The sequence below is a fragment of the Phyllobates terribilis genome, unplaced genomic scaffold, assembly GCF_046119375.1.
Source record: "Phyllobates terribilis strain yellow unplaced genomic scaffold, ASM4611937v1 Scaffold_13__5_contigs__length_258822181, whole genome shotgun sequence".
Taxonomy (NCBI): Eukaryota; Metazoa; Chordata; class Amphibia; order Anura; family Dendrobatidae; genus Phyllobates; species Phyllobates terribilis.
The window spans coordinates 77,400,057-77,426,520 of NW_027362773.1; the positions used below are offsets into that span (position 1 = coordinate 77,400,057).

Here is a 26,464-nt window from a genome sequence, read left to right on the forward strand (position 1 = left end):
CATTGTATCGGATAGGAAGCCGGGGACCCCCATTTACTCTTGTAATAATCAGTGAGTAATATCCTACTAAGATACATTCCCAAACATTCCAGATCTCTTTTCCTGCTCCTTGCAAATTAAATCGATCATCCATTCGAGGGGCTTCTTCATTCTAGTTATGGGGGGGGGGGGTGACATCAAGGTCTAAAATCATCAGCTGTTACCTTGATGAAAGTGATATCATTTGTGTCCTACAGTGATCACCTGTGACCTCTTGGCAGCAAGTGTTCAACTAACCCACAGTGCCCCCGCAGGTGACATGGAGTATTACACAAATTTAAAAACGATTTGTGTAATTTACTTTCTCGGTAGCCAGGCTTGAATATGTGGGAGGGGGGGTCATAAAGATGACCTCCTCCCTTTTTAATTTTTTTTTTATCATTATTTTTTATTTTAATATATCATCAACTGTTTTAAAAGGAATTTAAGGGCAAAAACAAGGGGGCGCTCTTTACCTGGGGTTTGGAGGAATGAGGAACGTCGGACCCTCTAAGTCCCCCCCACCCCCGCTTACGTATAAAGCAGAAGAATTAGATTATGCCGAACCCTTTGCGTGACACATTCTCCTATTCCTAATACAGTAACATTGACGGCTGCGCATTATTTATGGGGCGTCATGTGAAACCCGGTGTCTGGTGACCCCATAAAAACACACATCGCTCACTCAGCACGACTGTAACTGGAGGCTCGTTCTCCTCTAAGATTGAGAAAAGTGCTGCAGACTTTAGGAGCGGAAAACGCGCATATGTGAGATTCATGTCATTTAACCCTTTGTGGCTGCATCCTATTTACTGTCTAATATGTAGCAATCCTATTTAAAGTTGCTACATGAGTTCAGGCAGATGACAAATCCAGCTCTGCTACATCTATAATCTGGCTGCCAGAGTTGCAAACTTTTTTAAAAAAAAAAAAAAGTGATTGTGCTTGTGGAGCTTTCAGTTGTCATACTGCACCTATCCTGCAGAGGGCGGCCAAGAGTCTTGGGTGAATTCTATTAGTTCTCCAGGACTCTACAAATTGCCACCATTCCATTACAAACCTTTTTTTCCCTGGGGGCATTACCCACAGCAGCAGGATCTCTGCAAGTATAATAGAGCTGCACACTGCTGCAAATCCTTATAATGTGCACCTCAGCTGCTGCAGAACCTCTTATTGAAAAATAATCACTGATTGAAATAAAAACAGGTAGCATATCTGTAAAAGAAGGCTGCAGCAGCTGAGGTGCGTGTGGCACTGCCATCTACGACGATGCCACTCAGCCCCCCAATGCCTCCCAGATCTGCGGCTCTTCTGTAAATTCCTCCTTCTGTATCAGATCCTGCCGCCCGTTACTACTGACTGTCAGGAGTCTAAAAGAAATGACATCTCCATTATTAAATTATTGAATGTATAGCACAATCCCGCCATCCCCAGATCTGCTCGGGCAATGGACTTCACCCTCTCAATTTAGCAGAATCTGCTGCCACCTGCAGGGCGTTTGTTGGAATTGCATGTTTAGATTACACAATATGAAGAAAAGTATGTGCTCCCTCCATGTCCACCTCCAGGAGCTTCTCTGACCTCCCATCCTACATCCATAGACATTAATATGGAGAAAGGTATGTGCCCCCCACATCCACCTCCAGGAGCTTTTCTGACTTCCTATTCTATAGCCAGAGACATTAATATGGAGAAAGGTATGTGCCCCCCACACCCACCTCCAGGGGCTCCTCTGACCTCCCATCCTACATCCATAGACATTAATATGGAGAAAGGTATGTGCCCCCCACATCCACCTCCAGGAGCTTTTCTGACTTCCTATTCTATAGCCAGAGACATTAATATGGAGTCGCTCCTCTGCAGATATAACAGCTCCCGCTCTTCTTGGAAGGATTTCTACAAGATTTTGGAGTCTGTAGGAATTCTTGCCCATTTGTGGTGTCAGACCCTGATGTTGGGTGGATGCCAGCCTCATAATCTCCAAGAGGTCCAGGATCTGTGCAGTCGCTCATGTTCTCCCCCATTTCTGTATGGAGCTTGTGCGCTGGGCACAGTCATGGGGGAACAGATAAGGGTCTTCCCCAAACTGTTCCCACAAAGCTGAAGCTACAATTGTCCTCAATGTCTTGTGCTGAAGATTAAGATTTCCCATCACTGAAACTGAGGGTCTGCGGCCGCCCCCTGATAACAGCCCATAGCATTATCCTCCTCCACCATCTGTACAGGGGGCACAATGCAGTCAGGGGGTAACGTCCTCCTGGAATCACCAAACCCAGACTGCTCCATCAGACGCAGATAGAGAAGTGCGATCCATCACTGCACAGAATACGTCTCCTCCACAGTCCAGTGGTGGCGACTTTACACCACTCCATCTGACGCTCAGCATTCTGCTTGGTGATGTACGGCTGCAGGCAGCTGCTCGGCCATGAAGCTCCCGGTGGGGGTGCAAAAATAAGGACATCTTTAAATAAGAGAGCGGCATTGTTCTGAAGCTTTATAGATATGTCAGACAAGATGAGGGAGGTGAAGCTAAATATACTTTAATTACAGCGTACATAATGATGCTACACACTGAGAATATCCCGGCGCTTCATACATCGCTTCCACCTGTAGAACAGGAAAATCCTCATTACATGGAGCACGGTGACTCCGGAGTGATGTAATAAGGATCTGTATTGTGCTTGCAGACAGGACGGGAGATTTTACAGTCAGGTTGATAATTTCTGCTGCCATGGATTGGAAAGATTTGAGGTCAATGAGGCAGGTTTCTATGGTGGGGAGGGGGAACGGATTTCCATCATATGGAATGTGAATGCGTATAGTAACTAATGGCTTCCTGCGTTGGTCCAGACTTGATACAGATGAACATGGTAGAAGTAACGAATGGCCGGCTGCAGAGGCTTCCTTGTTGGATCCCCTAGAAAAGGACTAACGTAGGCAAGACTGGCAGAGGAGACATGGCTCACCAACCAGCGCAGATCTCGCCATTTATGGAAGGCTTTGTAGTCCTAGTCCCAGAGAGGAGCAAGGACCCAAGATGACCGTGTCCATAATCTGTGGTCACTGGACCCCCAGCACCTCTCCCAAGTAGGAGACCACCACAAGGTTTACTAATCAGAAGAGATACCAGGGATGGTGCAGGTAGGAGATTCGCAGGGCTCAGGACCGGAAACCACGGACTATCGACATGGCCACGGATCGGGATCCTGCACATCTTTCTGGTCAACTATATTCAAAGGCAATTACCCCAACCCTTTACATCACCATGGAAGGACGGACATAAGAAAGGACGGACAGAAAAAAGAAGCTGTATCACAAGTTACCCGAAATGATTGGTGAGGAGATGCTGATCTGTAAAGGTCCCACCGATCACGACAGCGGGGTCCTGTAACCCCTTAGAAAATGTATAGAGGCAGCACAACCGATGCTCCCCGACCAATAAGGGGCACAGGACCTTGTGATTGGTGGGATCCTGAGCGATCAGCAGCCAATAACCTCTTTCCTGTGGGCGTAGGATAAGTTGTAAAATGTAAAAAACCCTTTAATCCGATCCATAACTGGGTGATTTTTCAAATTTTGCAGTTTTATTTTATCCTCCACTTCTTTCAAAAGCCATAACTTTTTTTTTTATCGTTCCATCACCAGAGCAGTAATTCCACCATCATATTTTGGGGTTTTGCTTTAACAATGTTCATTATGATGTAAAAATGACCCTGCAGCGTTATTCTCCAGCTCAGTATGAAAAAGGAGAAAACAAAACTTACAATTTTTTTTTAATTTTTTTAATTGGTTAAAAAAAATATTCACAAAAGAAAAAAAAAAATTCAGTTTGCGTCACCATTTTCTGAGACTTAAAACTTTATTTTTACAGTCGATGGAATAATTCCCTTAATTAATAACACTTGATCGCTTTTATTGCACTTGTTGGAGGAAGTGTGGGAAACAAACAATTCTGTTTTTTACATTTTTATTTTTTGGGGGGGGGGTGTTCACCTTATGGGATAAGTATTTAGATTTTTTTTGAGAGAGAGAATGTTTTAAGGTATTTTTATTACTTACTGCAAAGTCAAAAGTTTACATACACTAAGATTACTATGCCTTTAAACAATTCTGCACTGTCCATATGATGATGTCATGTGTTTAGAAGCTTCTGATAGTTTTTTTGGCAACATCTGAGTTAATTAGAGACACACCTGTGAATGTATTTTAATGCACACCTGAAACACGCTGCTTCTTTGTGTAACATCATGTGAAAGTCTAAAGAAATCAGCCAAGATATCAGGAAGAGAATTGAGGACTTGCACAAGTCTGGCTCATCCTTGGGTATAATTTCAAGATACCGGAAGGAGCTTGGTTCATCTGTACAAACAATTATACGCAAGTACAAACAAGATGGGAATGTCCAGCCATCATACCGCTCAGGAAGGAGACGGGTTCTGTGTCCCAGAGATGAACGTGCTTTGGTCCGACATGTGCATATCAAGGACAAAAGCAAAAGCCCTTGTGAAGATGAAGGCGGAAGCTGGTAAGATTGTGTCAATATCCACAGTGAAACCAGTACTGTATCAACATGGGCTGAAAGGCCACTCTGCCAGGAAGAAGCCATTACTCCAAAAGAAACATGAAAAAGCCAGATTAATGTTCGCAAATGCACACAGGAACAAAGACCTTAATTTTTGAAGACATGTCCTGTGGTCTGGTGAAACTAAAATTCAACTTTTTGGCCATAATGACCATTATAACATTTGGAGGGAAAAGAGAGAAGCCTAAAAACACCATCCCAACTGTGAAACATGGGGGTGGCAGCATCAAGTTGTGGGGTTGTTTTGCTTCAGGAGGGACTGGTGCACTTCACAAAATAGATGGCATCATGAGAAAAGATGATCAGCCAGGAAGTTAAAGCTTGGGCAGAAATGATTCTTCCAAACGGACAATGACCCGAAGCATACTGCCAAAATGATAAAGTGGCTTAAGGATAACAAAGTCAATGTTTTGTAGTGGCCATCACAAAGCCCTGATCTCAATCCTATTGAAAATTTTTGGGCAAATCTGAAAAGCCAGGTGAGAGCAAGGCGACCTACAAACCTGGATCAGTTACACCAGTTTTGTCAGGAGGAATCGGCCCAAATTCCCACCAACTATTGTGAGAAGCTTGTGGAAGGAGATCCCAAACATTTCACCCAAGCCATTCAGTTTAAGGGCAATGGCACCAAATACTAATGAAATGTATGGAAACCTTTGACTTTGCAGTAAGTAATAAAAATGCCTTAAAACATTCTCTCTCTCTCATTATTCTGGCATTTGGCAAATATTAAACATTCTGGTAATCCTAATTGTCCTAAAATGGGAAAAGTTTATTCTGATTTCTTTTCAGATATTGAGAACTTGAACCGGAGATCACTTGATTGCCTATACGATACCCTGCAGTACTGTGGTATTGCAATGCATTGAGAAAATTATCATCTATAAAACCCAGTCACAGGCTACATAAGGGGTCTTCAAAAGGCGTGACCGAATTTAAGAAGTTAACCTGTTGTGATCGGAGATGTCTGTTGCCGATGATATAAAGGAGTCAGTACCAGAGCTGTATGGACCGGGCTCAACCCCCGAGCCCGTCCATATACTTTATGGTGCATGGCATCGTACATGTACAGCAGCCGTTGCCAAAGGGTTAAGCACGTATGTAAAGGGATTTATATAGGACATATTAGGACAGTCTACTCCTGTGAGGTTAGGACTGTGAGAACGTCCATGAAAGTGTATAATGTACGTAGGTCCCCAATGGTTGCAAACCAGAGCTTGCTGGGATTTGTAGTTTGAAAAAAGCTAGGTGATCACTTACGAAGTTTGGTGAAGTCATAGATGGGAGATGAATATCGTTGCTATTATTTACAAAAAAAAAAAAGTTTTAGACCCCGTATCCAGCATCAAAAGGTTGAGTCCAGGTAAAAATTTGTTTAATATACAGTCGTGTCACAGACAGTAAAGTTCAGATACTTTGCACAGTCTTAAAGGAAGTAAGGCGACGATTCCCCGTGGCAATTAGGAGAACCTTTCATTAGAGGAGGGTTCATGGACTATAAGGTGGCCCCGTCGCTATTGCGTGGGTGGAAGCCCTCGCGGCGCGGGCTGTTCAGCTCCCCATGGGTGGTGACGACGCAACGCACCAGCAACGTGTCGTTTTTTATGAACATGCGCTGTCTTAAGGCCAGGATGGGCATAAAGGTGACGTAGCCGAAGCCCTTCGGGTTGCGGGCCACGGTGGGCCTCTGGAAGGCCAACAAGTCTGGTTTAGTGTCCATAATTTCTTCTTGGTCCTGAAAGTTGGAACCTTCTGACTGGTCCAAGATGGAGAGGCGGATGGTTCCCTGAAAAGGCCAGTGGAGGAGGTTGTCATATTCGCCTTGCATGGTGTGCACAAAGAGGGAGATGTAGTTGGCGCAGCGAGGCGCACTCGGCGACTGCAGGTGCATCCGGAGGCAGAGCTTGTAGCCGGGCTTCCCTGTGTAGAACCCAGGACTATGGATGACCACCGGTCGCTCCTCCTCCTGGTTCCTTAGGTGAGCGCTGAAGTTGTGGATCTTCCATATGAAGACGCCATTGTACTGCTGCGCTTCCACCTCCACCAGCTTGTCCTCCAAGACGCGGACCGTGTGCTTCAAGTCCGTCACTACGGCAGTCTGGGTTTCCATTTTGGCGGAGAGCTCACGGATCTGATGGTCCTGAATCACCAGGCGAGCTTCCAGCTGTTCAATGGTCTCCTTCATGCTCTGGATCTGTTGGCTGGAGTCATGAGGCGTGGACATTAAGGAAGATGGCACTGGGAATGATAAAGGAGCAGGTTCAAACTGGTTGGGATCAAGTGACACGCTAGCCATGTTGGACATCGGTGTGAAGGAACTGCTGACGCTTCTCAGCGTTTGTGCCATCATTCGCATGTGAGCCTGGGTGAACTCCTGCAAGTGCCGAGCAAGATCGTTCCGCTGCATCTGCCAGAAGAAATACGAGAAGCATCATAATACCGTAATATAAAGAGTGAGGGACGGGGACATCTGAACTGAGCCCATTGTTGGGCAAAATGTAGACAAACTGAATAACTACAATACTAACAACTATACTACAGCCCCCTATGTACAAGAATATAACTACTATAATACTGCCCCCTATGTACAAGAATATAACTACTATAATACTGCCCCCTATGTACAAGAATATAACTACTATAATACTGCCCCCTATGTACAAGAATATAACTACTATAATACTGCTCCTATGTACAAGAATATAACTACTATAATACTGCCCCCTATGTACAAGAATATAACTACTATAATACTGCCCCCTATGTACAAGAATATAACTACTATAATACTGCTCCTATGTACAAGAATATAACTACTATAATACTGCCCCCTATGTACAAGAATATAACTACTATAATACTGCCCCCTATGTACAAGAATATAACTACTATAATACTGCTCCTATGTACAAGAATATAACTACTATAATACTGCCCCCTATGTACAAGAATATAACTACTATAATACTGCCCCCTATGTACAAGAATATAACTACTATAATACTGCTCCCTATGTACAAGAATATAACTACTATAATACTGCATCCTATGTACAAGAATATAACTACTATAATACTGCCCCTATGTACAAGAATATAACTACTATAATACTGCTCCCTATGTACAAGAATATAACTACTATAATACTGCCCCCTATGTACAAGAATATAACTACTATAATACTGCCCCCTATGTACAAGAATATATCTACTATAATATTGCCCCCTATGTACAAGAATATATCTACTATAATATTGCCCCCTATGTACAAGAATATAACTACTATAATACTGCCCCTATGTACAAGAATATAACTACTATAATACTGCTCCTATGTACAAGAATATAACTACTATAATACTGCCCCCTATGTACAAGAATATAACTACTATAATACTGCCCCCTATGTACAAGAATATAACTACTATAATACTGCCCCCTATGTACAAGAATATAACTACTATAATACTGCCCCCTATGTACAAGAATATATCTACTATAATACTGCCCCCTATGTACAATAATATAACTACTATAACTACTATAATACTGCCTCCTATGTACAAGACTATAACTACTATAATACTGCCTCCTATGTACAAGACTAAAACTACTATAATACTGCCCCCTATGTACAAGACTATAACTACTATAATACTGCCCCCTATGTACAAGAATATAACTACTATAATACTGCTCCTATGTACAAGAATATAACTACTATAATACTGCCCCCTATGTACAAGACTATAACTACTATAATACTGCCCCCTATGTACAAGACTATAACTACTATAATACTGCCTCCTATGTACTAGAATATAACTACAATAATACTGCCCCTATGTACAAGAATATAACTGCTATAATACTACTCCTATGTACAAGAATATAACTACTATAATACTGCCCCCTATGTACAAGACTATAACTACTATAATACTGCCCCCTATGTACAAGACTATAACTACTATAATACTGCCCCCTATGTACAAGACTATAACTACTATAATACTGCCCCCTATGTACAAGACTATAACTACTATAATACTGCCCCCTATGTACAAGACTATAACTACTATAATACTGCCTCCTATGTACTAGAATATAACTACAATAATACTGCCCCTATGTACAAGAATATAACTGCTATAATACTACTCCTATGTACAAGAATATAACTACTATAATACTGCCCCCTATGTACAAAAATGTAACTTCTATAATACTGCCTCCTATGTACAAGAATATAACTACTATAATACTGCCTCCTATGTACAAGAATATAACTACTATAATACTGCCCCCTATGTACAAGACTATAACTACTATAATACTGCCCCCTATGTACAAGACTATAACTACTATAATACTGCCCCCTATGTACAAGACTATAACTACTATAATACTGCCTCCTATGTACAAGACTATAACTACTATAATACTGCCCCTATGTACAAGACTATAACTACCATAATACTGCTATTATGTACAGGAATATAACTGCTATAATACTGCCTCCTATGTACAAGACTATAACTACTATAATACTGCCCCCTATGTACAAGACTATAACTACTATAATACTACCCCTATGTACAAGACTATAACTCCTATAATACTACCCCTATGTACAAGACTATAACTCCTATAATACTGCTCCTATGTACAGGAATATAACTGCTATAATACTGCCCCCTATGTACAAGAATATAACTACTATAATACTGCCCCTATGTACAAGAACATAACTACTATAATACAGCTCCTATGTACAAGAATATAACTACTATAATACAGCTCCTATGTACAAGAATATAACTACTATAATACTGCTCCTATGTACAAGAATATAACTACTATAATACTGCTCCCTATGTACAAGAATATAACTACTATAATACTACCCCTATGTACAAGAATATAACTACTATAATACTACCCCTATGTACAAGAATATAACTACTATAATACTGCCCCCTATGTACAAGAATATAACTACTATAATACTACCCCTGTGTACTAGAATATAACTACTATAATACTGCTCTTTATTTACAAGAATATAACTACTATAATACTACACCTGTGTACAAGAATATAACTACTATAATACTGCTCCTATGTACAAGAATATAACTACTATAATACTGCCCCCTATGTACAAGAATATAACTACTATAATACTGCCCCCTATGTACAAGAATATAACTACTATAATACTGCCCCCTATGTACAAGACTATAACTACTATAATACTGCCCCCTATGTACAAGACTATAACTACTATAATACTGCCCCCTATGTACAAGACTATAACTACTATAATACTGCCTCCTATGTACTAGAATATAACTACTATAATACTGCCCCTATGTACAAGAATATAACTGCTATAATACTACTCCTATGTACAAGAATATAACTACTATAATACTGCCCCTATGTACAAAAATGTAAGTTCTATAATACTGCCCCCTATGTACAAGACTATAACTACTATAATACTGCCTCCTATGTACAAGACTATAACTACTATAATACTGCCCCCTATGTACAAGACTATAACTACTATAATACTGCCCCCTATGTACAAGACTATAACTACTATAATACTGCCCCCTATGTACAAGACTATAACTACTATAATACTGCCCCCTATGTACAAGACTATAACTACTATAATACTGCCTCCTATGTACAAGACTATAACTACTATAATACTGCCCCTATGTACAAGACTATAACTACTATAATACTGCCCCTATGTACAAGACTATAACTACTATAATACTACCCCTATGTACAAGAATATAACTACTATAATACTACCCCTATGTACAAGACTATAACTACTATAATACTGCTCCTATGTACAGGAATATAACTGCTATAATACTGCCTCCTATGTACAAGAATATAACTACTATAATACTACCCCTATGTACAAGAATATAACTACTATAATACTGCCCCCTATGTACAAGAATATAACTACTATAATACTGCCCCCTATGTACAAGACTATAACTACTATAATACTGCCCCTATGTACAAGAATATAACTACCATAATACTGCTATTATGTACAGGAATATAACTGCTATAATACTGCCTCCTATGTACAAGACTATAACTACTATAATACTGCCCCCTATGTACAAGACTATAACTACTATAATACTGCCCCTATGTACAAGAATATAACTACCATAATAATGCTATTATGTACAGGAATATAACTGCTATAATACTGCCTCCTATGTACAAGAATATAACTACTATAATACTACCCCTGTGTACTAGAATATAACTACTATAATACTGCTCTTTATTTACAAGAATATAACTACTATAATACTACACCTGTGTACAAGAATATAACTACTATAATACAGCTCCTATGTACAAGAATATAACTACTATAATACAGCTCCTATGTACAAGAATATAACTACTATAATACTGCTCCTATGTACAAGAATATAACTACTATAATACTGCCCCCTATGTACAAAAATGTAACTTCTATAATACTGCCCCCTATGTACAAGACTATAACTCCTATAATACTGCTCCTATGTACAGGAATATAACTGCTATAATACTGCCCCCTATGTACAAGAATATAACTACTATAATACTGCCCCTATGTACAAGAACATAACTACTATAATACAGCTCCTATGTACAAGAATATAACTACTATAATACAGCTCCTATGTACAAGAATATAACTACTATAATACTGCTCCTATGTACAAGAATATAACTACTATAATACTGCTCCCTATGTACAAGAATATAACTACTATAATACTACCCCTATGTACAAGAATATAACTACTATAATACTGCTCCTATGTACAAGAATATAACTACTATAATACTACCCCTATGTACAAGAATATAACTACTATAATACTGCCCCCTATGTACAAGAATATAACTACTATAATACTACCCCTGTGTACTAGAATATAACTACTATAATACTACCCCTGTGTACTAGAATATAACTACTATAATACTGCTCTTTATTTACAAGAATATAACTACTATAATACTACACCTGTGTACAAGAATATAACTACTATAATACTGCTCCTATGTACAAGAATATAACTACTATAATACTGCCCCCTATGTACAAGAATATAACTACTATAATACTGCCCCCTATGTACAAGAATATAACTACTATAATACTGCCCCCTATGTACAAGAATATAACTACTATAATACTGCTCCCTATGTACAAGACTATAACTACTATAATACTGCCCCCTATGTACAAGACTATAACTACTATAATACTGCCTCCTATGTACTAGAATATAACTACTATAATACTGCCCCTATGTACAAGAATATAACTGCTATAATACTACTCCTATGTACAAGAATATAACTACTATAATACTGCCCCCTATGTACAAAAATGTAACTTCTATAATACTGCCCCCTATGTACAAGACTATAACTACTATAATACTGCCTCCTATGTACAAGAATATAACTACTATAATACTGCCTCCTATGTACAAGAATATAACTACTATAATACTGCCTCCTATGTACAAGAATATAACTACTATAATACTGCCTCCTATGTACAAGAATATAACTACTATAATACTGCCCCCTATGTACAAGACTATAACTACTATAATACTGCCCCCTATGTACAAGACTATAACTACTATAATACTGCCCCCTATGTACAAGACTATAACTACTATAATACTGCCTCCTATGTACAAGACTATAACTACTATAATACTACCCCTATGTACAAGAACATAACTACTATAATACTACCCCTATGTACAAGACTATAACTACTATAATACTACCCCTATGTACAAGACTATAACTACTATAATACTGCTCCTATGTACAGGAATATAACTGCTATAATACTGCCCCCTATGTACAAGAATATAACTACTATAATACTGCCCCTATGTACAAGAATATAACTACTATAATACAGCTCCTATGTACAAGAATATAACTACTATAATACAGCTCCTATGTACAAGAATATAACTACTATAATACTGCTCCTATGTACAAGAATATAACTACTATAATACTGCTCCCTATGTACAAGAATATAACTACTATAATACTACCCCTATGTACAAGAATATAACTACTATAATACTACCCCTATGTACAAGAATATTACTATAATACTGCCCCCTATGTACAAGAATATAACTACTATAATACTGCCTCCTATGTACAAGAACATAACTACTATAATACTGCCCCCTATGTACAAGACTATAACTACTATAATACTACCCCTATGTACAAGACTATAACTACTATAATACTGCTCCTATGTACAGGAATATAACTGCTATAATACTGCCCCCTATGTACAAGAATATAACTACTATAATACTGCCCCTATGTACAAGAATATAACTACTATAATACAGCTCCTATGTACAAGAATATAACTACTATAATACAGCTCCTATGTACAAGAATATAACTACTATAATACTGCTCCTATGTACAAGAATATAACTACTATAATACTGCTCCCTATGTACAAGAATATAACTACTATAATACTACCCCTATGTACAAGAATATAACTACTATAATACTACCCCTATGTACAAGAATATTACTATAATACTGCCCCCTATGTACAAGAATATAACTACTATAATACTGCCTCCTATGTACAAGAACATAACTACTATAATACTGCCCCCTATGTACAAGACTATAACTACTATAATACTGCCCCTATGTACAAGAATATAACTACCATAATACTGCTATTATGCACAGGAATATAACTGCTATAATACTGCCCCCTATGTACAAGAATATAACGACTATAATACTGCCCCCTATGTACAAGAATATAACAACTATAATACTGCCCCTATGTACAAGAATATAACTACCATAATACTGCTATTATGTACAGGAATATAACTGCTATAATACTGCCTCCTATGTACAAGAATATAACTACTATAATACTACCCCTATGTACAAGAATATAACTACTATAATACTGCCCCCTATGTACGAGAATATAACTACTATAATACTGCCTCCTATGTACAAGAATATAACTACTATAATACTGCCCCCTATGTACAACAATATAACTACTATAATACTGCCCCTATGTACAAGAATATAACTACCATAATACTGCTATTATGTACAGGAATATAACTATAATACTGCCTGTAACATACCTGGCGGCGTCCTTGCATGGTGGTCCATCTCCCACTGTGCAAGAGGGCGCACTTGATCTCCTGTCCAGAATGTCTCTCTGGCTTCCCTCCATGCTGTCTGTTTGTGTCTGTTTCTGCTGCTTAAGGGCGGCGCCCGATCACTTCCTGCCTTTTGTACCTGCTGTGGGTCACACCCCTTGTGCGTCCTCAGCCTATTGCTGTCTGTCACTTGGTATATAGCTCAGCAGCTCCCTTCTATTCCTGCCTGAGCATAGTGTTTCCTTCAGTGTGTGCTTGCACTCTGAAGGTGCCAGGTCCCGTCTCTTGTCTCCTGCTTTTTGTATCTGTTCCCGCGTCTGAACTGAGTCCTGTATGTCTCCTGCTTTGCGGTATCAGCTCCCGTGTCTGAACTGAGTCCTGCATGTCTCCTGCTTTGCGGTATCAGCTCCCGTGTCTGAACTGACTCCTTTCTGTGTTCACTTGTCTGTCCTGTCTGAACACGCTCCTTGCCTGTTCGTTCCGCCTCTCTGGGGGCCGTATTCCCAGACCCGCTCCTGTATCCCTCTGCAGTGTCGGTCTCCTCCGTACACTCAGTTCCAGTCTGAACTCTCTCCTGTCCTTTACCTGTTTTGCCTCTATGTCCGTTCCCTTCCTTTTTCTGCAGAGTCTGAACTCGTACCTAACTCCTGCTTGTTGTCTCTGCAAGTACTGTGTGAGTATCTGGCTCTGTCTTTCCCTTCCTGTCTGTTCCGTGTGAACAGAGCCCTGTCCTCCCTGCTCAGCCTTGTCTGCACTCTAGCTGTGCTTGCCTGTAACCCTCTGCCTGTATTGTTCCTGAGTCCCGGTGTGTACTGGGTCCTATCCCGCCTGTGTTCCTACCTGCTAGTGCCTCCCTGTCTGCACTCTAGCTGTGCTTGCCTGTAACCCTCTGCCTGTATTGTTCCTGAGTCCCGGTGTGTACTGGGTCCTATCCTGCCTGTGTTCCTACCTGCTAGTGCCTCCCTGTCTGCACTCTAGCTGTGCTTGCCTTTACCCCCCTGCCTGCATACCCGCCTGCCTGCATACCAGTCGTGCCTGCCTATACCCTCCAGTCTGTGTGCCAGCCTACCAGCCTGTTCCTGTATTTCCCTGTGTGGGTCAACAGCCGTGTCCGGGGTCTGTCCTGGAGTAGCACCTGGTCCCTCTGCTCGGTTCCTCCTTGGTGCACTGGCGTCGTATGCCGTCGTGCGACCCTGGTCGGATCGGGTGAATACTTAGTCACGCCCCTCCAGGCATTCACTCTCCGGCACGGTCCAGTGGAATCACTACCAATCACACGCACACGCCGCTTAGCCCGGGCGTGTGCATAACAGCATGCTCAGGCCATGGTTCCCGTTGAGCCCCACGGCCTTCGCTCTTTGAGAAGTTTTTCCAGCGAATACATGCATTAAAATAAAATAAATAAATTTTTTTCCCCCTTTAGCTGAGTTCCAGGCGAGTTACGCACCCGTCCAGATGGATCTATCAGCCCTCGTTCCTGCGGATCCGCCACGTTACTATGGGGATCCAAGACAGTGTCGTTCATTTGTGGAGCAATGCATGCTACACTTTAAGGCCTACCCTCTCTATTTTCCTTCCGATTGGGCTAAAGTGGCCTTTATGATTGACTACCTAGCGGGTGATGCCTTGAAATGGGTCACCCCCCTATGGGAAGCATGGGATCCTGTCATCCTTGACCTGCAGGCCTTCCTGGTGGCCTTTCGTATGGTCTTCGAGGACCCTAACTCTGAAGCCCCTGCTGAAGCTTCACTTCCCAATATCCCGGAGCAGCCCCGACGGGTAATGTGTGTGGGTAGCGCAATAGTCCTCCAGCCCAATGAGACTACTGCCCACCCAGAATCCTCACAGGGTGACTACGCTTTCCGGAATACTTCTCTCAACCTCAAGAGGCAGTCCAGACGTGCTAGACTTAGAGGCAAGCCGTCACGCCAGGGTCTGTCCTCCCTGAGACCTCCTGACCCCAACCTTGAAGTCCCTACTGAAGCTTCATCTCCCTGTATCCCGGAGAAACCCCAATGGGTAATGTGCGTGGGTAGTGCACCAGTTCTCCTGGCCGAAGAGACTTCTGCCCATCCAGACTCCACACAGGAGAACTTCCTGCACCCGGCATCAGATGCTTCTTTCTCTTTAACCGGTGTGCATGTCCAAGGATGCTCCAAAGCTGTGGTTACCTCAGAGTCTGTGCACCTCTACTACCTGGCGGAGGATCCCCTGTTGCCTCCTGAACCCTCCGGGATACCACTCGATGACAAATGGAGAGAGACTTCTCTACACCCGGTACTCAATACTTTGTCCGCTTCGTCCTGTGAGCCTGACAATGGGTACCCCAAAGTGGTAGTTACCTCCGAGTCTCTACACCCCTCCGACCAGGCGGAGGATCTCCAGTTGTCTCCTGAACCCTTCGGGGTGCTACCTGGTAGCGAAAGGACAGAGACTCTCCTATACTCTGTACCTGAGACCTCGCTCGCTTCGTCCAGTGAGTCCAACTTAGTGTACTCCGAAGCAGAGGTTACTCCTGAGTCTCTACACCCCTCCGACCAGGCGGAGGACCTCCAGTTGTGTTCAGAATCCTTCGGGGTGCCACCTGGTGGTGAATGGACAGAGACTTTCCTATATCCTGGATCTGATACCTCGCTTGCTTCGTCCAGTGAGTCCGACCTAGTGTACTCTGAAGCAGAGGTTACCCGTGAGTCTCTACACCCCTCTGACCAGGCGGAGGACCGCCAGCTGTCTCCAGAACCCTTCGGGGTGCCACCTGGTGGTGAATGGACAGAGACTTTCCTATACTCGGTACCCGATACCTCGCCTGCTTCCTCCAGTGAGTCCGACCTAGTGTACTCTGAAGCAGAGGTTACCCGTGAGTCTCTACACCCCTCTGACCAGGCGGAGGACCGCCAGCTGTCTCCAGAACCCTTCGGGGTGCCACCTGGTGGTGAATGGACAGAGACTTTCCTATACTCGGTACCAGATACCTCGCCTGCTTCCTCCAGTGAGTCCGACCTAGTGTACTCTGAAGCAGTTGTTTTCTCTGAGCCTCTGCACTCTTCTGACCCGGCGGAGGACCTCCAGTTGTTTCCTGAATCCTCCGGGATACCACCAGATAACAAAGAGACAGTGACTTTTCCTCATTATGTACCTGATAACCCGTCTATTTCTTCCTGTGAGCTTGACAAGATGTACCTCGAAGCAGAGATTACCCTTAAGTCTCTGTCCCCCTCCAACCCAGTGAACGACTGGCCCTCGAATTCCCTGCGGAAGATTCTGGCAGGCCTGAAGAAGAGGGGGCGTAAGGGGGGAGGTACTGTAACATACCTGGCGGCGTCCTTGCATGGTGGTCCATCTCCCACTGTGCAAGAGGGCGCACTTGATCTCCTGTTCAGAATGTCTCTCTGGCTTCCCTCCATGCTGTCTGTTTGTGTCTGTTTCTGCTGCTTAAGGGCGGCGCCCGATCACTTCCTGCCTTTTGTACCTGCTGTGGGTCACACCCCTTGTGCGTCCTCAGCCTATTGCTGTCTGTCACTTGGTATATAGCTCAGCAGCTCCCTTCTATTCCTGCCTGAGCATAGTGTTTCCTTCAGTGTGTGCTTGCACTCTGAAGGTGCCAGGTCCCGTCTCTTGTCTCCTGCTTTTTGTATCTGTTCCCGTGTCTGAACTGAGTCCTGTATGTCTCCTGCTTTGCGGTATCAGCTCCCGTGTCTGAACTGAGTCCTGTATGTCTCCTGCTTTGCGGTATCAGCTCCCGTGTCTGAACTGACTCCTTTCTGTGTTCTCTTGTCTGTCCTGTCTGAACACGCTCCTTGCCTGTTCGTTCCGCCTCTCTGGGGGCCGTATTCCCAGACCCGCTCCTGTATCCCTCTGCAGTGTCGGTCTCCTCCGTACACTCAGTTCCAGTCTGAACTCTCTCCTGTCCTTTACCTGTTTTGCCTCTATGTCCGTTCCCTTCCTTTTTCTGCAGAGTCTGAACTCGTACCTAACTCCTGCTTGTTGTCTCTGCAAGTACTGTGTGAGTATCTGGCTCTGTCTTTCCCTTCCTGTCTGTTCCGTGTGAACAGAGCCCTGTCCTCCCTGCTCAGCCTTGTCTGCACTCTAGCTGTGCTTGCCTGTAACCCTCTGCCTGTATTGTTCCTGAGTCCCGGTGTGTACTGGGTCCTATCCCGCCTGTGTTCCTACCTGCTAGTGCCTCCCTGTCTGCACTCTAGCTGTGCTTGCCTGTAACCCTCTGCCTGTATTGTTCCTGAGTCCCGGTGTGTACTGGGTCCTATCCCGCCTGTGTTCCTACCTGCTAGCACTCTAGCTGTGCTTGCCTTTACCCCCATGCCTGCATACCCGCCTGCCTGCATACCAGTCGTGCCTGCCTATACCCTCCAGTCTGTGTGCCAGCCTACCAGCCTGTTCCTGTATTTCCCTGTGTGGGTCAACAGCCGTGTCCGGGGTCTGTCCTGGAGTAGCACCTGGTCCCTCTGCTCGGTTCCTCCTTGGTGCACTGGCGTCGTATGCCGTCGTGCGACCCTGGTCGGATCGGGTGAATACTTAGTCACGCCCCTCCAGGCATTCACTCTCCGGCACGGTCCAGTGGAATCACTACCAATCACACGCACACGCCGCTTAGCCCGGGCGTGTGCATAACACTGCCCCCTATGTACAAGAATATAACTACTATAATACTGCCCCTATGTACAAGAATATAACTACTATAATACTGCTCCTATGTACAAGAATATAACTACTATAATACTGCCCCTATATAGAAGAATATAACTATTATAATACTGCTCCCTATGTACAAGAATATAACTACTATAATACTGCCTCCTATGTACAAAAATATAACTACTATAATACTGCCCCCTATGTACAAGACTATAACTACTATAATACTGCCCCTATGTACAAGAATATAACTACCATAATACTGCTATTATGTACAAGAATATAACTACCATAATACTGCTATTATGTACAGGAATAAAACTAATACTGCCCCCTATTTACAAGAACATAACTACTATAATACTGCCCCTATGTACAAGAATATAACTATAATACTGCCCCCTATGTACAAGAATATAACTACTATTATACTGCCCCCTATGTACAAGAATATAACTACTATAATACTGCCCCCTATGTACAAGAATATAACTACTATAATACTGCTCCTATGTACAAGAATATAACTACTATAATCCTGCCCCTATGTACAAGAATATAACTACTATAATACTGCTCCTATGTATAGGAATATAACTGCTATAATACTGCCCCCTATGTACAAGAATATAACTACTATAATACTGCCCCTATGTACAAGAATATAACTACTATAATACTGCTCCTATGTACAAGAATATAACTACTATAATACTGCCCCCTATGTACAAGAATATAACTACTATAATACTGCCTCCTATGTACAAAAATATAACTACTATAATACTGCCCCCTATGTACAAGACTATAACTACTATAATACTGCCCCTATGTACAAGAATATAACTACCATAATACTGCTATTATGTACAGGAATATAACTGCTATAATACTGCCTCCTATGTACAAGAATATAACTACTATAATACTACCCCTATGTACAAGAATATAACTACTATAATACTGCCCCCTATGTACAAGAATATAACTACTATAATACTGCCTCCTATGTACAAGAATATAACTACTATAATACTGCCCCCTATGTACAAGAATATAACTACTATAATACTGCCCCTATGTACAAGAATATAACTACCATAATACTGCTATTATGTACAGGAATAAAACTAATACTGCCCCCTATGTACAAGAATATAACTACTATAATACTGCCCCTATGTACAAGAATATAACTACCATAATACTGCTATTATGTACAGGAATATAACTGCTATAATACTGCCTCCTATGTACAAGAATATAACTACTATAATACTACCCCTATGTACAAGAATATAACTACTATAATACTGCCCCCTATGTACAAGAATATAACTACTATAATACTGCCCCTATATACAAGAATATAACTATTATAATACTGCTCCCTATGTACAAGAATATAACTACTATAATACTGCTCCCTCTATACAAGAATATAACTATTATAAAACTGCTCCCTATGTACAAGAATATAACTACTATAATACTGCCCCTATGTACAAGAATATAACTACTATAATACTGCCCCTATGTACAAGAATATAACTACTATAATACTGCTCCTATGTACAAGAATATAACTACTATAATACTGTCCCCTATGTATAAGAATATAACTACTATAATACTGCCTCTATGTACAAGAATATAACTACTATAATACTGCTCCCTATGTACAAGAATATATCTACTATAATACTGCCCCCTATGTACAAGAATATAACTACTATAATACTGCTCCTATGTACAAGAATATAACTACTATAATACTGCCCCTATGTACAAGAATATAACTACTATAATACTGTCCCCTATGTACAAGAATATAACTACTATAATACTGCTCCTATATACAAGAATATAACTACTATAATACTGTCCCCTATGTATAAGAATATAACTACTATAATACTACCCCTATGTACAAGAATATAACTACTATAATACTGCCCCTATGTACAATAATATAACTACTATAATACTGCCCCTATGTACAATAATATAGCTACTATAATACTGCCTCTATGTACAAGAATATAACTACTATAATACTGCTCCCTATGTACAAGAATATAGCTACTATAATACTGCCCCTATGTACAAGAATATAGCTACTATAATACTGCCCCTATGTACAAGAATATAACTACTATAATACTGTCCCCTATGTATAAGAATATAACTACTATAATACTGCTCCCTATGTACAAGAATATAACTACTATAATACTGCCCCTATGTACAATAATATAGCTACTATAATACTGCCTCTATGTACAAGAATATAACTACTATAATACTGCTCCCTATGTACAAGAATATAGCTATTATAATACTGCCCCTATGTACAAGAATATAACTACTATAATACTGCCCCTATGTACAAGAATATAACAACTATAATACTGTCCCCTATGTACAAGAATATAACTACTATAATACTGCTCCCTATGTACAAGAATATAACTACTATAATACTGCCCCTATGTACAATAATATAGCTACTATAATACTGCCTCTATGTACAAGAATATAACTACTATAATACTGCTCCCTATGTACAAGAATATAGCTACTATAATACTGCCCCTATGTACAAGAATATAACTACTATAATACTGCCCCTATGTACAATAATATAACTACTATAATACTGCCCCTATGTACAATAATATAGCTACTATAATACTGCCTCTATGTACAAGAATATAACTACTATAATACTGCTCCCTATGTACAAGAATATAGCTACTATAATACTGCCCCTATGTACAAGAATATAGCTACTATAATACTGCCCCTATGTACAAGAATATAACTACTATAATACTGTCCCCTATGTATAAGAATATAACTACTATAATACTGCTCCCTATGTACAAGAATATAACTACTATAATACTGCCCCTATGTACAATAATATAGCTACTATAATACTGCCTCTATGTACAAGAATATAACTACTATAATACTGCTCCCTATGTACAAGAATATAGCTACTATAATACTGCCCCTATGTACAAGAATATAGCTACTATAATACAGCTACTATAATACTGCCCCTATGTACAAGAATATAACTACTATAATACTGCTCCCTATATACAAGAATATAACTATTATAATACTGCTCCCTATGTACAAGAATATAACTACTATAATACTGCTCCCTATATACAAGAATATAACTACTATAATACTACCCCTATGTACAAGAATATAACTACTATAATACTGCCCCTATGTACAAGAATATAACTATAATACTGCTCCCTATATACAAGAATATAACTACTATAATACTGTCCCCTATGTATAAGAATATAACTACTATAATACTGCCTCTATGTACAAGAATATAACTACTATAATACTGCCCCTATGTACAAGAATATAGCTACTATAATACTGCCCCTATGTACAAGAATATAGCTACTATAATACTGCCCCTATGTACAAGAATATAGCTACTATAATACTGCCCCTATGTAAAAGAATATAGCTACTATAATACTGCCCCCTATGTACAAGAATATAACTACTATAATACTGCTCCCTAGGTATAAGAATATAACTACTATAATACTGCCCTCTATGTACAAGAATATAACTACTATAATACTGCCCTCTATGTACAAGAATATAACTACTATAATACTGCTCCTATGTACAAGAATATAACTACTATAATACTGCCCCCTATGTACAACAATATAACTACTATAATACTGCCTCCTATGTACAAGAATATAACTACTATAATACTGCTCCTATGTACAAGAATATAACTACTATAATACTGCTCCTATGTACAAGAATATAACTACTGTAATACTACCCCCTATGTACAAGAATATAACTACTATAATACTGCTCCTATGTACAAGAATATAACTACTATAATACTGCCCCTATGTACAAGAATATAACTACTATAATACTGCCCCCTATGTACAGGAATATAACTACTGTAATACTACCCCCTATGTACAAGAATATAACTACTATAATACTGCCTCTATGTACAAGAATATAACTACTATAATACTGCTCCTATGTACAAGAATATAACTACTATAATACTGCCCCCTATGTGCAAGAATATAGCTACTATAATACTGCCCCTATGTACAAGAATATAGCTACCATAATACTGCCCCCTATGTACAAGAATATAACTACTATAATACTGCTCCCTAGGTATAAGAATATAACTACTATAATACTGTCCCCTATGTACAAGAATATAACTACTATAATACTGCTCCCTATGTATAAGAATATAACTACTATAATACTGTCCCCTATGTACAAGAATATAACTACTATAATACTGCTCCTATGTACAAGAATATAACTACTATAATACTGCTCCTATGTACAAGAATATAACTACTATAATACTGCCCTCTATGTACAAGAATATAACTACTATAATACTGCTCCTAGTACAAGAATATAACTACTATAATACTGCTCCCTATGTACAAGAATATAACTACTATAATACTACCCCTATGTACAAGAATATAACTACTATAATACTGCCCCTATGTACAAGAATATAACTACTATAATACTGCCCCTATGTACAAGAATATAACTACTATAATACTGCCACTATGTACAAGAATATAACTACTATAATACTGCTCGTATGTACTAGAATATAACTACCATAATACTGCCATTATGTACAGGAATATAACTGCTATAATACTGCCCTCTATGTACAAGAATATAACTACTATAATACTGCCCCTATGTACAAGAATATAACTACTATAATACTGCTCCTATGTACAAGAATATAACTACTATAATACTGCCCCTATATAGAAGAATATAACTATTATAATACTGCTCCCTATGTACAAGAATATAACTACTATAATACTGCTCCCTATATACAAGAATATAACTACTATAATACTGCTCCTATGTACAGGAATATAACTGCTATAATACTGCCCCCTATGTACAAGAATATAACTACTATAATACTGCTCCTAGTACAAGAATATAACTACTATAATACTGCTCCCTATGTACAAGAATATAACTACTATAATACTACCCCTATGTACAAGAATATAACTACTATAATACTACCCCTATGTACAAGAATATAACTACTATAATACTGCCCCTATGTACAAGAATATAACTACTATAATACTGCCACTATGTACAAGAATATAACTACTATAATACTGCTCGTATGTACTAGAATATAACTACCATAATACTGCTATTATGTACAGGAATATAACTGCTATAATACTGCCCTCTATGTACAAGAATATAACTACTATAATACTGCCCCTATGTACAAGAATATAACTACTATAATACTGCTCCTATGTACAAGAATATAACTACTATAATACTGCCCCTATATAGAAGAATATAACTATTATAATACTGCTCCCTATGTACAAGAATATAACTACTATAATACTGCTCCCTATATACAAGAATATAACTACTATAATACTGCTCCTATGTACAGGAATATAACTGCTATAATACTGTCCCCTATGTATAAGAATATAACTACTATAATACTGCCTCTATGTACAAGAATATAACTACTATAATATCGCTCCCTATGTACAAGAATATAGCTATTATAATACTGCCCCCTATGTACAAGAATATAACTATTATAATACTGTCCCCTATGTACAAGAATATAACTACTATAATACTGTCCCCTATGTACAAGAATATAACTACTATAATACTGCCCCTATGTACAAGAATATAACTACTATAATACTGCCCCTATGTACAATATAGCTACTATAATACTGCCTCTATGTACAAGAATATAACTACTATAATACTGCTCCCTATGTACAAGAATATAGCTACTATAATACTGCCCCTATGTACAAGAAAATAACTACTATAATACTGCCCCTATGTACAATAATATAACTACTATAATACTGCCCCTATGTACAATAGTATAGCTACTATAATACTGCCTCTATGTACAAGAATATAACTACTATAATACTGCTCCCTATGTACAAGAATATAGCTACTATAATACTGTCCCTATGTACAAGAATATAGCTACTATAATACTGCCCCTATGTACAAGAATATAACTACTATAATACTGTCCCCTATGTATAAGAATATAACTACTATAATACTGCTCCCTATGTACAAGAATATAACTACTATAATACTGCCCCTATGTACAATAATATAGCTACTATAATACTGCCTCTATGTACAAGAATATAACTACTATAATACTGCTCCCTATGTACAAGAATATAGCTACTATAATACTGCCCCTATGTACAAGAATATAGCTACTATAATACTGCCCCTATGTACAAGAATATAACTACTATAATACTGCTCCCTATATACAAGAATATAACTATTATAATACTGCTCCCTATGTACAAGAATATAACTACTATAATACTGCTCCCTATATACAAAAATATAACTACTATAATACTACCCCTATGTACAAGAATATAACTACTATAATACTGCCCCTATGTACAAGAATATAACTACTATAATACTGCCCCTATGTACAAGAATATAACTATAATACTGCTCCCTATATACAAGAATATAACTACTATAATACTGTCCCCTATGTATAAGAATATATCTACTATAATACTGCCTCTATGTACAAGAATATAACTACTATAATACTGCCCCTATGTACAAGAATATAGCTACTATAATACTGCCCCTATGTACAAGAATATAGCTACTATAATACTGCCCCTATGTACAAGAATATAGCTACTATAATACTGCCCCTATGTATAAGAATATAGCTACTATAATACTGCCCCCATGTACAAGAATATAGCTACTATAATACTGCCCCCTATGTACAAGAATATAACTACTATAATACTGCTCCCTAGGTATAAGAATATAACTACTATAATACTGCTCCCTAGGTATAAGAATATAACTACTATAATACTGCTCCTATGTACAAGAATATAACTACTATAATACTGCTCCTATGTACAAGAATATAACTACTATAATACTGCCCTCTATGTACAAGAATATAACTACTATAATACTGCTCCTATGTACAAGAATATAACTACTATAATACTGACCCCTATGTACAACAATATAACTACTATAATACTGCCTCCTATGTACAAGAATATAACTACTATAATACTGCCCCTATGTACAAGAATATAACTACTATAATACTGCCCCTTAGGTACAGGAATATAACTACTGTAATACTACCCCCTATGTACAGGAATATAACTACTGTAATACTACCCCCTATGTACAAGAATATAACTACTATAATACTGCCTCTATGTACAAGAATATAACTACTATAATACTGCTCCTATGTACAAGAATATAACTACTATAATACTGCCCCCTATGTGCAAGAATATAGCTACTATAATACTGCCCCTATGTACAAGAATATAGCTACCATAATACTGCCCCTATGTACAAGAATATAACTACTATAATACTGCCCCCTATGTACAAGAATATAACTACTATAATACTGCTCCCTAGGTATAAGAATATAACTACTATAATACTGTCCCCTATGTACAAGAATATAACTACTATAATACTGCTCCCTATGTATAAGAATATAACTACTATAATACTGTCCCCTATGTACAAGAATATAACTACTATAATACTGCTCCTATGTACAAGAATATAACTACTATAATACTGCTCCTATGTACAAGAATATAACTACTATAATACTGCCCTCTATGTACAAGAATATAACTACTATAATACTGCTCCTAGTACAAGAATATAACTACTATAATACTGCTCCCTATGTACAAGAATATAACTACTATAATACTACCCCTATGTACAAGAATATAACTACTATAATACTACCCCTATGTACAAGAATATAACTACTATAATACTGCCCCTATGTACA

The 26,464-nt window shown here is 39.2% G+C and overlaps 1 protein-coding gene across 1 annotated transcript in view; it reads right to left on the reverse strand.

The window, feature by feature from the left end:
* Positions 1–4,639: 4,639 nt before the first annotated feature.
* The window catches only part of TRAF6 (TNF receptor associated factor 6), a 36,602-nt gene continuing 14,777 nt past the window's right edge, over positions 4,640–26,464 (reverse strand). The window contains exon 7 of the mRNA XM_073658143.1: positions 4,640–7,007. Within this exon, the coding sequence (XP_073514244.1) occupies positions 6,096–7,007 (912 nt within the window). The 3' untranslated portion in view covers positions 4,640–6,095. The remainder of the gene's footprint in view (positions 7,008–26,464) is intronic.